We start from the raw sequence: 19212 nt of genomic DNA, 5'->3' as shown, positions 1-19212 counted from the left end.
CACCACCCTGGTGGCCTGCCTTTCTTGGTTCTATCATCTCTGTACCACTGGGCTGGAAGAAGAGAGAGACTCTCCTCTAGATTCATTCACTACTGCTGGTAGGCAGCTCTAGCAAAGGGAAACTCTTCACTAGGTCAGAATTTTGTATGAGTTGTAGAGGTTTGTTTTCCTTGGGCTTCCTGTCCTTCAGGAGCATGGTTCATTGAAAAAGGTTTTCACTTAGTCCCTCACAATGCCTACCCCACCACTTTTTTTTTTTGCGGTACGCGGGCCTCTCACTGTTGTGGTCTCTCCCGTTGCGGAGCACAGGCTCCGGACGCGCAGGCTCAGTGGCCATGGCTCACGGGCCCAGCTGCTCCGCAGCATGTGGGATCTTCCCGGACCGGGGCACGAACCCGTGTCCCCTGCATCGGCAGGCGGACTCTCAACCACTGCGTCACCAGGGAAGCCCCTCAGTGACCTTTTAAACATGTGTGTGAAAATATCTGTTCTCTTGGTCTCCAGCCTCAACCACTGCAGCCCATTCTCTATGCCATCACCAGAAGGATCTTACTAAAATACAGATTTGACCGAACGATAAGAATAATGACATCAGCTGTTGCACCACCCTCACAGCAGTGATTAACTGTTAATATGTGCCAATCACTGCCCTAAGCTTTTAAATTCATGACCTCCTTTAAGATAACGCAAGTCAAGCACTTAGAACATTGGCAGGCACACAGCGAGCATTAAATAAATAACTATTATTATTCGCAAGACCCCTGAAGGTCAGTATTTTTATCGTAACCAATTTATAGGTGATAGAACTGAGGCTTAGAAGGATTGAGTAATTTGCCCAAGGTCACCCAGCTGGGATGTGTAGAGTAGGGAGCTGGGTTCCTGGAGCCCAAGTGCTACACATTAGGCTTTAGTGCTGTCCTAGAGCTGGCATTTCTTTAATGAAAACTCCCGGAGGCCTCTTTAGCCCCTATGGGATGAGCTCTCAACTCCTTAGCAGGCCCTACAAGGGCTTCCACAAGCTAGGTACAGCCTGTCTTTCCACACTTGCTTCTGGTTTTTATCTGCCATTCATCAATCTCCTGCTCTCTAAATAACTACCATTCATTGCTATGACCATGTATGAGTTCTGGATACTTCTGTATCTATTTCCAATTCTTACTGCAACTGTCCAAACTAGTATCATACTCATTTTACATATAAGTAAACTGAGACACAGGAAGATTACGGGACTTGTTTCATGGTCAGAGAGCTCATCAAAGCTGGAGTCTGAACTGGGTCGTCTGATTGCAGTGTGTGATCCTCCCTACTTGGCTGCCATTCCCCCCCTCAAGTCACATGCTCTCATACCTGGCTCAAGTGTCACCTAGTTTCTAAGGCCTTTTTGACTCTGGCCACCAATTTACCCCTCTTGCTCTGCTGCTTTCCACAGGTATAAACAGATGACTAGTTAAGGAAGAATGGCTCTTGCTCTATTTCTATTCTAGGTCTTTCCAAGTGCATTTGACCTCTGCATTAGAAAAGCTGAAACTGAGTACTTCTGGAATATTCCTAGGGCAGGCCCTGGAATGGCAGCTCTGTCCAAACAAAATGGCAGGTCTTTGGCCAGATGGGGTTATGGGCTAATGGCATGAACACAGAGGGCAAATGGAGAAGTTGCTGCCAGTTAAACACCAGGTGTACTTTAGCAGAACCTCTTGGGGCTGTGTGATTCATGCACTCCTGGGACATGGATAATTCCTGAGGGATGAGCTAGCCAGCTCCTCAAACATGAGGACAATTGGAGGATGAATTCTTTGGCAGCTGGAAAGGCCGTAGTGGGCAATTTTTGAACTGCTCTTGAAAAGCATTTTATCATTGGAATAGCTAACATTCTTGTTGATTATGCAGAATGAAAAATACCAAAGCATTTGAACATTTGGTACATGTTCAGTTCCTTTGGTACCTCAAAAGTGAGTATTAATGTGCAATCTGCATAAGTCTCACAACTTGGGAAGCGGCTGGCTCTGCAACGACCTCCCGACAAACTATGGCAGCATTCGGTTGTGATCATTCAATCATACTTGTATTTAAGATTATAAAATAAGTCACTTGATTCTTTAGCACACTATTCTTCCATAAATTTAAACTACATACATGTTTTAAGTCCCAAGCTAAAAATTCTCATTGTTAAGAAAAAGTACAGAAATCCAACTCAGAATCGGCACAATTATTAAAATAATTTACAAAGTATATTGGGTGGACAAGGTGATTCCAAAGTTGATCTACAAGAATAAAAGCGCGGGCATGATAAATCAATTTTGTAAAATGAGAATAAGAGATTGTATTTACACTATCAGACATAAAAATATATCATACAATTCAAATAATTGGTGCTGGCATCAGAATTGCTATTGAGGAAGTGGAAGTGACTGCTCAGAAACAGATCCCAGAACACACATGTAATTAGATTATGATAAATATGGAATAAAAAGTAGCACAGGAAGGATTGATTATTTTAAAAAAGGAGCTGAAATGACTGCTTACCCATTTGGGGGAAAATCAAACTACATCCTCACTTTATGTCATGAAGTAGAATAAATCCTGGACATTTATTAAATTATTAAACATATAAAATTATTTTTAAAAGACAAGAAAATGCAAATGATCATTATCTGATCTAAGCATGGTGACAGGCTTTTCAGGCTTTAAAGCCATGGAAAAATATCTCACAAGGGGAAAAATGGACAGATCTGGAAACATAAGAGTTAAACTTCTATTTACCAAAAAACATCATATATAAAATTCAAACAACCAAACTAGGGAAAATATCACACTTAAAGTGTTGATAGCCTAATATAGAAGGAGCTCACATAAACTGAAAAAACAGCCTACCCCAAAATGGGCAAAAGATATAATCAAACAACTCATTAAAAAAATGGAATTAGCAATAAACATATAAAAATGTTTAGGCTCACAAATCATAAAAAGTAGATATGCAAAGTCAAAAAGGAGAAATTTTTTTTTGCCTCTAATATTACCAAAGAGTTGCAGTTTTTAAATGACAATGGCTAATGCTCCAGTGATATAAAGAGAGAATTTGCTTACACTGTTGGTGTGGGTATAGATACAGTAAATTGTATCTAAAGCTTTTAAAAAGTTCAAACTCTCCACTCTAGTAGTTACTCAGGTGAATTTCTCTTAAATAGTGAGAAACTAAGTGATTCTGGCACAAGGATGTATATCATAGTATTATTTATAATACTACAAAATTGGAAACCCCAAAATGTCCAATAAAAAGGAGGTTAAACTAACTACAGCAATGGGATCTTAACATAGGAATTAACAATCTTCAGAAGCAGTAGGTATTTTTAAGTTATAAGCAAGATAAAAATTTATATGCTGTAAAGAATGGCCATGTTTCATACCTACGAATGCATAGAAAAGAACTCGCTGGATGTGTGTCTCAGTGTTAACTGTGGTGGGGGCTTATGATAGCAGCAGCAGCAACTAGCCCTGGCCAGGTCTGATCTCCTACAATCCTCGCATCACCAGTGCAGGGATCTCACCACCCCTGCTTTTATAGATGAGGACACTGAGTAGTGGGGCTCAAACTCAGGTCTTCAAGGGCTGCGATCTGAACCTCTCTGCCATGCTGCCAGGATGGTTATTTTCTCTCAGTAACTGCCTATACTTCCCAAATTCTCTGCAATGAGTATGCTGTTATAATCTGGGAGAAAAACACCACTTTTTAAAAAGTGAATTGGGGCCAAGAGGCCCCTGGAAGTTTTGTGTTCTGTGCCCTGACAGCCTGCGATATGGGAGACTGTTCTGCCACTGAGTCCTCTCACTCTTCCCCCTGACTCTGGGTTCTCCTTCAATTTCCACTTCCATTCCCTTTCTCCTACTCATTCCAGTGTAAGTCTCGGAGTCACTTTGCCTAGTGAGGGAGCAAAGCCCTTGGGGCATGGCAGAGCCATCCCAGGGCTGGTCTGGCCTACTCATTTTCTTTCCTTTGCCTCCCTCTTTTCCTCCCCTCCTGCCTACCCTTAGCCTTTCCAGCACCCCCTGAGAATAAGCCTGGTTCAAAGTTCTGGTTTAACAAAACAAAACAGGGCATCCTGGGGTTAATTCTGGGCTGGCCTTTCACAGTTCTATGATTAAATTGCATTTTTCAGTGGTTCTGCCTTTAAACTCAAACTCTTTTAAAGAGAAATTTAAGGAGAGCAAAACATAGGAAACAATGCCAAATGCCAATAACATATTTTAGTCATTTGGGGAATGGGCAGCTTTAGAAACCACAAATTCCCACTTATGCAAGGGCTACTTGAGCTTTTTCTTTATTGCTTAGTGACAGAAGCCTGGCTTTAGACCATGGTCAGAGTTGTTCTGTTTTCTTTTCTCTCTCTCCGAAAACAGTTATAAAAGGCCTGAGCTATCACAATGAGAGTTGGCTACTCCTAGAGCTCTAATCAAATAACAAAAATCATTTTCCACTGATGTAGTTAGTCCAGATTAAAAGGCAGATCCAAGTCTATGTCTTGGTACCTGCCATACCTGCTCAACAAGCTCAGTCACGCACTCAAAACTTGGGAAGCTCCACACATGTGACTTCACCACCAACTGGCAAGGCTTTGGTACCATGTGTTCAGTTAGGTATTCTGTCTCCTTTCTCCCAGATAAAATAACTGAAAAAGGAAGATAAGATGTGAGTATTGTTTTGTGACTATGCTTTCCAAAACAATGGCTGGCACAACACAAAATGGAAAGAATCCCAGAGAGCTCTCTTCTGTGGCCTTAGATCTATTCTGATCATCAGGGACTATGAACCCTAATGCCAGAATCCGATGATGAGGTTCTTCTAAGCCCCTGGAGCTAGCTTAAGGTGTGGCCCAGCCAGTCCTGGGGCGTGAACTGGTAAACTGTACTACATTCTCGCCAAATAAATTGGAAATAAGGAGCCAGTGAGGCTGGGTTTCCACAGCCACTCCTTAAATTACTGGTAATTGTGCACTAGTCCCACTTGAGGATAAGAAGATAGCAATGAAATTTTAAAACAGCTTCCTTATATAGAGTACTGAGCATTTTGGTAGTAAGCATGTGTAAGGTGTACAGAGTAACTACAAGCCAGGGAAATAGTTCTGCAATGAAGCAGCTGACAGTCATCTGCAGTATTAGTCAACTTACATGGGTGCAAGAGATTAATTTTTGTTAAATAAAGACTAAACTCAACTGATTCCATAAAAATTGCAAACAAAAAGCCTAGAGAAAATAAGAACTATAGAAAAGTTGGAAAAAGATGAAAATATCCTCAATAAAATACTAGCAAATTGAATCCAGCAACATATGAAAAGAATTAGGGGTTTCCCTGGTGGCACAGTGGTTGAGAGTCCACCTGACGATGCAGGGGACACGGGTTCGTGCCCTGGTCCGGGAGGATCCTACATGCCGCAGAGCGGCTGGGCCTGTGAGCCATGGCCGTTGGGCCTGCACGTCCGGAGCCTGTGCTCCGCAGTGGGAGAGGCCACAACAGTGAGAGGCCCGTGTATCACACACACAAAAAAAAGAGATACTATGATCAATTGGGATTTATCCCAGGGATGCAAGGTTGATTTAACATCTGAAAATCAAACAGTGTAATAGTTTGATTACATTAAATTACCACATTAATAGAATAAAGGACAAAAACCACATAATGATCTCAATAGATGCATAAAAAGCATTTGACAAAATCCAGCACCTCTTCATGATAAACACTCAACAAACTAGGAAAAGAAGCCTGTATTAGGTTGAGGAAATAACCTGTCTATGAAAAAGTCAGTTCATCCTGAATGGTGAAAAACTAAATGCTTTCTCCTCTAAGATCACGAACAGACTCACCACATCTATTCAACATTGTACTAGTGGTTCTAGCCAGGTTAATTAGGCAAGAAAAAGAAATGTAAAACTCCAGATTGAAAAGGAAGATGTAAAACCATCTCTAGTCTCAGATGACAAGATCTGGTATATAGAAAAGCTAAAAACATTTTGCTGACATGCAAGTCAAAAAAAAAAAAACTTATATTTTTTAACAAGACTTTGTAACTATATTCAAGTATGGTGCTTATACTCTTGGAGAGTCTGAACGGTTAACACTATCCAGTTCAGAGTTATGGAAACATTTATTAGGAATTCCATTCAATAAGCTAAAAAGATAATGTTACTGTCAGAGCATGTAATAAATTCCTCATTTTCAACATAAAGAGGTATATATGATTTTTAAAAATTTATTTAATTTATTTATTTTTGGCTGCGTTGTGTCTTCGTTGCTGTGCGCAGGCTTTCTCTAGTTGCGGTGAGTGGGGGCTACTCTTCGTTGCGGTACGTGGGCTTCTCATTGCAGTAGCTTCTCTTGTTGCGGAGCATGGGCTCTAGGCACGCAGGCTTCAGTAGCTGTAGTACGCGGGCTCAGTAGTTGTGGCTCGCGGGCTCTAGAGCGCAGGCTCAGTAGTTGTGGTGCACGGGCTTAGTTGCTCCGTGGCATGTGGGATCTTCCTGGACCAGGGCTTGAACCCATGTCCCTGCATTGGCAGGCAGATTCTTAACCACTGTGCCACCAGGGAAGCCCAAATGTATTTTTATTAGTAGAAAATCAGTTTCTCTTCCCCTATCTACTAAACCTATTAAATACTATTTAAGTACATATTGAAAATAGGTTTAAAGAGTATCAATGAGTAGGATGCCAAATTATTAGCTGCCTGGGTATCCACATATTTCAGTCTGGCTCTGTCTCCTGCAGGTACTCTGGGTCATGGCTACTCCCAAGAGAACAAAGATGACATTAGTGTGATAGGTCTGTTCCAGCTCCCCTTGCACTAGATCATAAAAGACTGCATATGGACATGGGGCTTAGAGTCAACAAGAAACAAGCTATTGCCATCTGCTGCTAAAACTGAGGCCAAAGGGTAGATGAGGATGAGAACCTACATGTCTCCCTCCTATAAAGATCATTTAAGGCACAAGGGAAAGCCGTGTAAGGGAGAAGGCTACTCAGACATCTTAGAGTTAGTAAAATAAAAGCTCCATGCAAGCCAGTAATATCCACTGAGAGTGATCCAGGTGCTTGGGAATGTCTTGGTCTGAGCCTAGTTTATATTCTTTTCCTTAGAGCAGTGACAATGGCAGTGATCCTGTTGCTTTGGGTTTGCTGGCCAACGCTAGTCTTGAACTTGCCAGATCTTCCCTGGCTAACTCGTACATATTCTGAAAAACCACCTTAAATCCTGCTGGAGTCCTTGAAGTTTGCTTTTTGTTTGTGCTTTCACCCTATAGTTAACCCTTCTAACTCTAGTCTTCTTGACTTTGGGCATTTTGGGCCTCCTGCTTTCTCTTTTACAGATCTTTCTGTATCTCCAAATGGCCTCTTTCTAGACCAACTCTGAAATCTCATGTAAAATACTAATGTGTTGGTCAAAACAGTGAAGAAACAGAGACAGAAAAATAACAACCTTTTAAAATCTTCTTAAATCTGTCCAATTTTTTTAGCTTCCCTTTCTCCTGAGTCCCAGAAACAACTGCAGCTACATTAAAGAAAAACAAAACAAGAAAAAAACAATAACTACTAAAGTATTTCTCAACTATGCTCTGAACTTTCCATTTTGGAAGTGAAAATGAAATAAACATATCTTAGCAAGTGTAAGTATTCCAATGGATTGGTTGCTCACAATAGTTATTGCAGATACTACATCTTTCAAAAACTATTTTATTAATAATTAGCATTGCAGTCCTAATAGGAAAACTATAAACCTAAAGAACAGACGTAAGAGAATTCCATAAACAGGAGTTATTTAATAATTTCCCTGAAGAAAATGCTTGAATGCACTTTAGAAAGGATTGGCATGATTCCATATCACCCTTCCTGAAGTACTCAGGGCTGCTGGGCAACTGAGAGGAATCATACCATGAATAGAGTGACTGAGCAATGGCACCCAGATTACATGTTTTCTGGATCAGTACAATTTTTTAAAAGTGTCCAGTTTTTAATTTTGCCTAGTAAGGACATTAAGAACAAAACAAAACTTTTCAGCTACTATTACCAGCATTTCATAAGAAAGGAAGGGGATTTTAACACCAAAAAAGTAGAAACAGTATGATTTCAGAAAAATATTTTCAACTGAATATATGTGGTATTATTAAAAATTCACCACATTATATTTTTCTCCCTTCTGCATGACCTGGTGAAAACTCCATCCCGGATGAGTCCTCAACCCACAGAGGGAAGTTGGAATTTTTCTGTGATAAGAGAACAAGGATCTCACTATTTGCTAAAACTATTGCTTTAAAGTGAATTTCAAAATAGAAGAATTGGGAAAGTGTTTCCCAAACTTCAATCATTTGAAAACACCTTCACAAACATTTTCATAGCTGCATTCCACTTGTGTTAATTAATTTCAATTGAGTCATTTGTTTGCTTAAATAAATTTATTTTAAAATGAAAGTCATCTATGAATACCATAAATGGAAAGCCAATATCCCTTGCCATGAAATCAAGATAACCCAACTGCTGGAAGGCCCTGAGCCTACAGCTAACTGTTGAAAACGGAGATACACTGGTGTTAGGGGTTCAGGTCACACCAGCACCAGAATGAAACTTTGCTTGATATAACCTCAAGGACAGGAAGAGAACTGAAGAGAATAACTTTCTTATTATGTAATTAAATGTCATTTAATGCTATGACCATGTACTGCCTAAAAGCATCTCTTATATCAACTAATATCATTTTAGTAGACATTCCATGGAATCAGAGGTATCCTTACATAGTAAGTAAGAGCAATGGCTAACTCGGTTCAAATTCTGAGACTTTCCCACGTACCAGCTGGTGACCTTGAGCAAGTCATTTACTTCTCTGCTTAAGGTTTTTATCTATGAAATGGGGATAACAATAATACCCACTTCATTGTGAGAATCAAATGAGTAGATACAGGTAAAGCTCTTAGAATGGTAAGCAACAGATATTAAGATCTTAAAAGTGTTAATATCAATAGTTATCCTTACTATCCCACACTCTGAGAAACACCAAAGGTCTAGGCATCTGTTAGACTATATCAGGCATATAGTGATACAGTAATGTATTTCTGGAGAGAACATGTAGCTAGGGAATAAGAATGACAATTCCTTTGCTAATTTGAATTAAAATGAATAACTTGGTACTCGTGCATCTAAGGCAACTTAATGTTCATTTGGTTTAAGTTTCCTTCCATGGCCCATTTTCTAGGTCAAGAGCAAGTCTGAATGATATATCTTTGTCTTTAAGGCATAGTACACAATGTGTTTGACACAAAAAAGATTACACCATAGAGAAAGGCTTTCAGGATCTTAACTGCAAGTCACTACTTAGGTAAACAAGGCCATCCAAATATATTAGGCTTTTAATTATGAAGTTAATGTCTCCTCTTGTTAGAGTAAACAATAGAATTAACATAGGATTTAACCCTCAGAGTGGGGAGATTTAACCCTCACATGTTATGATTTAATTTATATTATGACATACAGTACAGGAGGACTTACTCATCACCAAATAAATAAGCTAACATCAAAAAGCAGTAGTTCTAGGGGGCTCCTGAGATGGATTAGTTGGTCTTGCACAAGAAAGACATATATTAACATATCTTAAGCTGTTGCCTTTCATGGGTCTCATCCCTTTTGTCCCTGGAACTATATTTAGTACAGTGAGAACAACAGTGCTGCCAGGGTAGTCAAGTAGAAAGAGAGGGTATTAATTTAGTAGATCTTGGTCAAGGTTAGGGCAAGAGATAGTGGACAAGTATATATTTAGTTTATTAAACTACAAGATAAGGTCAAATTGAAAATTTATAGTAATCTCTAGACCCTCTAATGGGTCTACTTGATGGCGGCCTCATTCAAAGGATCTGGATTTTAAAAATATCTTCTCCAGTCTCTGTCCATTCACTGTAGGGCAGTTTCTTCCATCGCTACAACATGCTTCTTGGTAACATCTCTTTTTCCTCCTCTTCCTCTCCACTCAACCTTGGCTGTTTCTTCCTCTGGTGTCTCAAGTTGAACATTTCAGCTTTTCCTTTTTTGCTGTCATGATCCCCCATTTATAACTTGCCTCCCTTTTCTCTACAGCCCTCTTCATTGCTAGGCTTCTCTTCTGATGAGACCAAGTTATCATCCTCATTTTCCTTGCTCTTTCAGGCAGGTCTCCCAACTTTACTAGTGAATTCAGCATGAAACATTATTCTTTCTTAAAAAATGTTATCTGTCCTTTCCTACTTCTCTTCCTCCTCCCACAGAGTCAAGGACATTTTTTTGGAAAATTCCTTCACTCTACTCATGTCTATAAGTAATAGAATGTTCCAAATTCTGGAAGTGGAATTAGGTCACATCTTTTCATTTTCTTTTGCACCTTTTCCCTAGGACTTACTTCTTTTAGAAGGCTTAGCTTGAGTACTGTACCAAAAAAGAGCAGAATGAGCTCAGATGCAAGGCAGTAAACTCCCTTCCCCTTTCTTTTTATTTCTTTTTTAAAATATCTTTACTGGAGTATAATTACTTTACAATGCTGTGTTAGTTTCTGCTGTACAACAAAGTGAATCAGCTATACGTATACATACATCCCCATATCCCCTCCCTCTCCCTTCCCCTTTCTTTACTGAGTTTGCATCTGGTCTGGGTATCTAATCAAAAAGAGTGCCCAGGGTTGGAGCTCAATAAACCTTAACTACTTACAGTGGCTCTAGCTTTTAGTGAGCCTTACACCCTATCTATAAATGACCTCTATGCTCTGGGGTAAATTAACTCTTTTGGATCTGTCCGATTCCTTTACAATGATCTGATGGGTCATTTATGAAAGTATAATAGTGCCTTAGAAATGTCACGCTACCACCATAATACATATACATTCATGGGGAGTCTGCACGATGCTGGGCACGGTTCCAGGTGCTGGGGTTATGGGTGAACAACTCCGACAGGCCCTGTTCTCCTGGAGCAATGACTTCCTGAGAGTATTTAAAGGCCAAGGAAAATGATCACAGTCACACTGGTCAAGGAAACCAGATTAAAACCATCCTATTAAGGAAGAGGGGAGCAATTCGTTGGTGGATGGGCCACTGTTAATAAAAATTCCACCTCCCTGAACTAGGATACACATTTAAGAGTGGGCAGGAGGTTTAAAAAAAAAAAAATCCTAACCCAACCCAAAAGATAATGGGAATCATCTGTTCTGCTCTCATGTGCAAACCTATAATTTATGGAAAGATGGGAAAGAGAAAGTCCCTGAGGAGACCCAGCCAAGCTCTGCGGTGAAAATTCAACTGTACTCGAAGCTCAGACTGGAAGAGGTGGGGGTGGAGAGGAGCAAGAAGCCACAGGAAAAATAACACGTCCCGAGGCAGCCAGCTCCCTCTCCTTTCCCACTTCCAACGCCACTCCTGGGCCAAGCTGCCCTCCTCTTCTCCTGCCACCTCCAGCCCCTCCCCATTCACGGTTATTGCTTTTTCCTCTTTATTCTTCATTCATTTTTTTAAGAATCCCAAGCTGGCTGTAGTGCTCGTAATTCCTGTCACAAGGTAATGTCAACAGTATAAATTATAGGGCATCCTAGGAAGCAGGTGGTTGAGATCAAGTGAGAATGTATGTTATTAAATTAAAATGGAGTTACCAGGAATCTTCAGATTATGGAGAAGAGACCATTTCCTTAAATACATGATGGTGTATACTATGTATTTGCATATATATTTGTGCACACTTACATATATAGTAACTTACTACTAAAGAATATGCTGTAAGACCTGATAGTAGCAAAGGCCATCATTAAGTGCAATGTCCCTAGCAATGTCACCCTACCAAACTCTGACTTTGAATTTCTGCTCTATATCAAGATGGCTACATATTGTCTTTTTTTGCTTCTCCTGTTGGGGGTATCACTACTTAGCTTTATAATACTGCTTTTAAAGAGTATCATTATTAACAAGTCAACTACTGTTTTCAATGTATTTTTTAAATGCCAGTATTAGTGTTGGGCCATTTGAAAACATCTTCATTACACTTAATAGTTTGCTAAGGTACTTTGATAAAATTTCAATATATATTTTATTAGTTTCCTTATGAGTCATGTAAGGTAAATTATTATCCATGTCAGAGATGGAGAAATTGAAGCCGTCTAAACTACAAAAAGATTGGTAGTAGAGGTAGAATTAGGGTGTGAAATAAATGTCAAATTGTCCAGGGAGGGAATCCCCTTTGTAACATTTCAGAGTTTCTAATGTCAGTTAAGGTGTTCTTCCTATTCACGGATAGCTAGAACTGCTAGTCAGAATAAAAGGCACAGAGAAAGGAGGCACCTGTGGTCATAGGGTGCATGCTAAAGCCTCATTAGTGTTGTAAATCAGCTGAATCTTGTCAATAATACGGTGAGGGACTTTCAAGGGCAGCATTCACTATACGTCAGGCATTCTTCCAAGTACTTTATGTATTTGTAACTCGCTTAACTTCACCATCTTGTGAGGTAGGTACTTTAATCATCCCCATTTTACAGGTAAGGAAACTGAGGCATAACAGTTTAGGTGACTTGCTCAAGATCACACAGCTGGAAGGAGTGCAGCTAACATGCAAACCCAGGCTGTCTGGCTCCAGACTCTATACCCTCAACTACTGTGCTAAACTGCCTTTCAGAGGGCATGCTGGAGCCACAACAGACCATGAATATTTACAGGTTTACTGGGAAGTCAGGTGTTTGAACTCAGGACCAAATAGTACTAAAGAGAAAAACAAAAGAGAAATGTTGGTGAGGACTTCAGTTCACAAATGCTCACTACGCAACAACAGAGCTTGTAGTAATGCACAGCCCCTTTCAAGTTCATTCTCATTCCTGTCTTCCTCTTCTAATAACTGATTCATTCATTCACCCATGTTTATTGGGTTCATTCTCATTCCTGTCTTTCAAGTTCATTCTCATTCCTGTCTTCCTCTTCTAATAACTGATTCATTCATTCACCCATGTTTATTGGGCACTTCCTCTTGCCCAGGCACTGTTCTTAGTAGCAGGATGGATAAGATAAAGACTTGCATTCAAGGTTGACTCTTTCACTTATGGATTGTTTTAAAAAGCTCTTGCGAACAGGCCTAAGAACCAAGCAACTCAGGTGACATATTATTTTGGGAAAGCAAAGCAGTCTTGGCAAGAATCATCAAACCACCTTTTCTGCTCCCAGCCTGGGAACTGAGGACACCCCACTGGGCCAGCCCCTCTGGATCCTGGATGTGAGGGGTTGGTCCCTTCTCCTAAATGCATCTCTCCTCCCAGTTCAGAGGACTCTTTCAGTGCACTGCCCACCAGCACGTGTATCTCATCTTACGTGCATTTTTAATTCACTGCATCACAGTACCTAGCAGTTAACAACTACATGAAAGGTTGTAGAATATAGTCAAGGAGTACTTTCCTGAGAAGCTCATGATCATTTAAGAGTATTCTTTCATTATTATTATTATTGTGGTAAATATATGTAGCATAAAATTTACCATTCTAACATTTTTAGGTATATCTCATCACTTTTGATCAGTTATACTTCATGGATTACTTTTCTCAACACTATGAATACTACAGCTTAACCATTTCATGGGTAATAAAATCACCATTCAGACAATGAGCTGGTGTGCTGGCCACAGTAGTGTCTCAAAGACCAGCTTCTCTCCTGTATTGGGAGGACTTCAGTCCTTGTGGTGCCCCTTCCCTCCCCACCCTCGATGGACTCAGATGCTAGCTCCGAGGTCTGAAGTTTCTTTGCCTCCCTCATCCTAAGCAGCTGAATCAACTTCTCTCTCCACCCCTTTCATTATCCCATTCCATCCACCCCATTGCCATCAGCGGGGTGGAGACTCAGCTTATAAGTGTGCAGAAGAAAACCCCAGAAGCAAGAAACTAGAATAACTTGCTCCTGCTAACAAAACAAACCAGAAAACACAGTAGGGGCCAAGACCTCAGAGTCGCTGAGTTCCAAATCCTTCCTTATCCCAAGGAGACAGACTGCCTGCCTCTCTATTCTAAGCTCAGGCAATGTGGCTTAAGCAAACGCATAGGAGGAATTCAAGCCTCAAGATCCATTTTCAGCTTCCCCCAGATCCTCATGTGCCTTTTTATCCTTACTCCATCTTGCCCAGCCAAATGTGAAAGCCTGTGTAAAGACCATTACATGTCTCACTTTGAAAGGACTTTAATGCCCTTATGAACTAACTCCTGGCTGAAATCTGTGGTCCCATGGAGACAGAGAAAGCAGCAGCCAGCTGGAAAACAAAAAAAGAGTTGTTATCTCTACATTAAATTAAACTCAGATCTGCTTAATATCTTGGCCAACTTATGCCACAACTATTTTGGCCCTTTCTGCCACCCCTAAGTCTTCTGCGGCCAAAATGTGCCATTGTGCTGCTGTCTGACACTGTGCCAGCAGGCCTGTGCCAAAGCCAAGTAACACCCTTCCTTCTTCGGGTTTTGGGATAGCAGGGGAGGGTTGCTAATTCCTTTTGTGACCACTGACTAAGAGCTGAGTGGCCAACAATTTGGTAAATTATATACACACCTAAAATGTCAGCTGCATCAGAGATTTTTGCTCTCTGTCTTTCCAGTAGCTGGGGGGAACCTTCAGGCTAAAGGCAATTCTAGAAGAGTTGGGTTTCCTAACCACATTCTGTGGGAGGGATGCTAGCAGAACTCCAAGCATGCAGGATCCCGAGCAGCAAAGAATCATCTTTGATAAGTGTATATGCCAATGATTCAAACCAATGGAAAGGGATGGAAATGAAAATTAGTCACAGTTATGAAAACACACACACACACACACACACACACACACACACGAGGAGGGAGAGAAGCTCTACCACAAATGTCCTTTTTGGAATCAGACTAGCTGTAAATACAAAAACACACATGGACACAGGCCAGCCATAGCTATGAATGTAGAATGTGTTAACTCCAAACTTTTGAAACACAAAAAGCGAATTCATAGCGTCACAAATCCATATGTATTTAGCCTGCATTCCTGGGTTATCCAGTTCTTTGTTATAGAAATTTGCTGTTTTTGACAACTCCAGGTCAATGGGTTGGACAGAATGGAAATTCCGTTTTGACCACCATGCCAGTGGTCAGACGGATCTGTAAAAATTTTAGAGGCCATGGCCTGTGTAGGGGAACTGGGTGGGGGGCTGGGCCTGACTGCTATGATCACACTGGCTACACCAGTGTCCTGGGCTCTGGGATTCATGCCACGTGTTGGCTCTCTGGCTAGCGATGGGTGCATGGACACCTTGTTCTGGTCCCCTCTTTGCCATAGTATTCCCTCCCTCCACCCAGTGAAACACTTGGTGGGGCTTTAGCAATGGTGGGGCTGGGCCTTGCTGCCAGGTGGATCTTGCTACCAGTTTGCCTCTAGAAATAGAGAACGTCAGTGCTGGAAGCAGACAGTACAGTGTAGCAGCTCGGAGGGCGTGCCCACTGGCGAAGGGAATACCTACAGTTACAGCAGTAATCAGGCAGCGGGAAGTAGTTGTTACTTACGTTTTGATAAGTCTGAAAAATTTCATACAAAGTTGAAAAAGCAAAAGAGTATGTGCTAGAACAGGACAGCCTGGGTCCTGGCTCCTCCACTTTAGCTAGATGACTTTGGGCAAGTTCATCCCACTGGCAAAAGGTGGATGATAATCGTTGTGAGGATTAAATGAGATAATCCACGTAGATTTCAAACAAGATCTGGCCTAAAGTAAGCATTCAATAATACAAGTAACTAACATTTCTTGAGCATATAATAAAAAGTAGCCATTGTTAATCTAATTATTAGTACAACCTTCTCATCTTACAGACAAAGATTTTAAGTGCCAGAGATAGGATGTGACTTGGTAAGGGATAGACTGCTATTGTTACCTTGGGTAGTAGGTTTACTGAATGTTCCTTTCTCTTTCTCCTCGACTAAGTGCTATGACATGAGAGTGGAGTGAGCAGGCCCCTGGCCTTCAGTGAGACTGTGCCTTAACCACTCTGGGGGCGAAGTCCGCAGGCTGAGAATCCTGGCCCTTTCTAGCCCCTGTTACCTGCCTGTAGGATGATGAGTCCCTACTCCCAGCAGGCAGTAGGCAAAGAAAGGAGAAAAAGGTGAAACTCCAATCAGCAGTTTTATTACCCACCATTGCCTAGACTTTCTCTGCACCCTTGACCTCTCCTCCAGCCAAGAATCCATTCACAGTATCCTTCCCTGGATTTCCTTTTCTCATCAGGTCTACACCTTCCCTTATTAATGCCCCAACTTTTTTAAAAAAATATTTATTTATTTATTTGGTTGCGCTGGGTCTTAGTTGCAGCAGGTGGGCTCCTTAGTTGCGGCTCACCAGCTCCTCAGTTGCAGCATGTGAACTCTTAGTTGCCGCATGCATGAGGGATGGGATCGAACCCGGGCCCCCTGCATGGGGAGCATGGAGTCTTAACCACTGCACCACCAGGGAAGCCCTGCTCTATCCTTTTATTGTCTGAGCTGCAGTGGGATCTCTGCTGTTAGCACCGAGAAAACCAACCCACCGTTCACCAGATAACCTGAGTGACGCTGCCCACCTTAGTAACAAACCCACCAAATGGCATATTCTCTTCTGCATGTTTTTATTGGCCAACTTTTGTGTGCTGGGTATTGTTTCAAACTGCCACTGGAGTGTAAGGTATTACGAAGACAATTTGTGTTTAAGGAATATATGAAATCAGTAATATTTGACTTGTTTTTGTAAGCTGTCTTTTAGGTTGTATTTGTGAAAACATTTCAAACTTCTATTTAATGATAAGTTGAAATACCAGCTGACCTTTGGCAAATGGAAATCTTGTATTTGTCACTTAGAACTGAAGGAGCTAAGATCTGGCTCTCCTCCCAGGTTCCGGGCTGTGCCCAGAGCTTGGCTGCTCTATGCAAACTGGCTGGGAAACCCCAGAAAGTAGATACAGGTAGAGTGGCTTCCACAACTTAATTGCTTCTCAAGGATTCTATAATCATGGAACCAGAGTCCTAGAGCTGGAAAGGGCTTTAAAAATTGCTTAATTCAACCTTTTCACATCACAAATGAGGAAACTCAGGACCCAAGAAGTGAGGTGATAAAGGCAGTTTTTATCCAAATGCACTTGTGATTCTCCTCTTGGGCACGGAGGCGCCAAAGCCAGAGAAGAAAGTGGTCCAAAGTTAGATATACCGTATGAAATTGTCATTTAAAGATGCCATATAGGCTTCCCTGGTGGCACAGTGGTTAAGAATCCGCCAGCCAATACAGGGGTCACGGGTTCGAGCCCTGGTCCGGGAAGATCTCACATGCTGCGGAGCAACTAAGCCCGTGCGCCACAACTACGGAGCCTGCGCTCTAGAGCCGCGAGCCACAACTACTGAGCCGCGTACTGCAACTACTGAAGCCCCCGGCACCTACAGCCGGTGCTCCACAACAAGCGAAGCCACCGCAATGAGAAGCCCGCGCGCCACAAGGAAGAGTAGTCCCCGCTCGCTGCAAATAGAGACAGCCCACACACAGCAACAAAGACCCAACGTAGCCAAAAATAAAATAAATTAAAAAAATAAAGATGCCATATAGCTTTAACCACACGGGTTAACAGGGTTGAGAATAATCCCTATGAGGGTTAAGTTAAAAATGCGTTGTTGTTGTTTTTTTTTCAAAAGAAACTTGGCTTTTATAAGCTATGAGAAGTGATAGGGATGGGGATATTTTCAGAGGTAAGCTGTGTTTCCACTCCTGACTAAGACTTAATGGAACACATGGATTCAGGGAGACGCATGGGATTTTAACACAATTCAACATCAGTCAATTCTAAGACTAAAAGGCCCTTCAGTCCAGCTCCCTTCCACCTCAACGTTAAAGGAAGCTAGAAAGCCAATTACACTCGCAGCAGGGCCTCTCCCCAACTGCAAGGGAAGAATGCACTGCAAATCTGTGTGTGCTTTACAAGCTAGTAAAACTATAATTGCAGGTGGGAAGGAACATGGGTTCTCTTTGTTTCTGCCAACATTTCAGTCCGGGAAGCTCCTCCCTTCTATAGTTGCAGAAATAGCGTGGACTCAGTATTTTTTTCAGCACACAAAATAGGTATTCTATGGTTCTATAAAACGTACAGAATGCTTCTTGTTAAAACTGAAAAGACATCTGTGCACAGCCCACCGAAAGGGCGTGCCTTCTTCAGAGACAGGTGCCGGATGTGCGTACCTTTACTTGGAAGCCAAAACCCACCTTCTGGTTCAAGCTCTGAAGGTCTCTCTGCAAGACTAACAAAGGTGGCGAGGCTGGGAGGGTAATAGCTGACTAGCTCTAGCAGAGTTGGAGCTCTCTCCCTGGGGAGATCTTGTTGCCGGGGGAGAAGGTGTGGGGCAGGGGGCTCTCCAGGTGCAAGTCCCCTGTGGGGTCACTGGGGACGTCTGGTCTAGGAGCACCCTGGAGGCAGGAGGAAGCTTTCCCTATCAAGGTGCTGCTCCATATGGTGACTGTGCAACGGTTGCTGCAGCAGGATCCTGTGGTCTAGACACCCTGGCAGAATCTGAGAGGCAGAACTGGGGTGTAGCCAGCATTACTTCTGTGATGACAACCGTAGTCTAGTGTCCACAGATGCAGAGTCTTGGTGCCACTGAAGAAAGCTACAGGGAGCCATTTATAAAAGTCCACATCTCCTAGCAACACTATACCAGTACCTGTACCACTGGTACAGCTCCTATCTCCTAAGCCTTCCGTGTTAAGCAGAGTTCTAAGTGTCATACATGTCAACTCCTCTAAGCCTCAAACACGTTTTGGGGCAGGTACTATTATTATCCCCACTTCAGAGATGAAGTGCTTCCCGAGGCACCAAGTGAAGTGACTTGCCCAAGGTCACCTAGTGAGTCTGGGGTGAGCATCTGAATGTGGGCAGCCAGTCTCCAAGGCTCCAGTGCATAACCACTGCACCGTTCAGCCCCTCTGCAATGCCCAAGGTCGGGTGTCATCACCCCTTTGGAGACCTTTGCTCCAGGCAGAAACTTCATCCCATGTTGGCCTCACACTGGCCTGCTGGTCTCCTAAAAGCTCCTGACAGCCATCTTAGTTTTGATTTCTATTTAATTTTCCACCTCACAAAGCAGTGACAGGGAGGGAGAATCTGGTGATACCTTTTTTTTTTTTTTTAATTTATTTATTGGCTGTGTTGGGTCTTCATTGCTGCATGCAGGCTTTCTCTAGTTGTG

The 19212-nt window shown here is 41.9% G+C and overlaps 1 protein-coding gene across 10 annotated transcripts in view; it reads right to left on the bottom strand.

Annotated features, from left to right (window-relative positions):
- The window catches only part of PLEKHM3 (pleckstrin homology domain containing M3), a 191335-nt gene that overhangs the window by 54041 nt on the left and 118082 nt on the right, over positions 1-19212 (bottom strand). Inside the window, exon 8 of one of the 10 annotated variants that reach the window (XM_082631343.1) lies at positions 14098-14260. The exons of the other annotated variants lie outside the window; for them this stretch is intronic. Within the exon in view, the coding sequence (XP_082487469.1) occupies positions 14207-14260 (54 nt within the window). The 3' untranslated portion in view covers positions 14098-14206. Of the gene's footprint in view, positions 1-14097; positions 14261-19212 lie in introns of those variants that run through there. 10 annotated transcript variants of the gene reach the window in all.

Source organism: Mesoplodon mirus, assembly GCF_964341445.2.
Source record: "Mesoplodon mirus genome assembly, chromosome: 8".
NCBI classification, from domain to species: domain Eukaryota; kingdom Metazoa; phylum Chordata; class Mammalia; order Artiodactyla; family Ziphiidae; genus Mesoplodon; species Mesoplodon mirus.
This window is presented reverse-complemented; position numbering and strand designations above follow the sequence as displayed.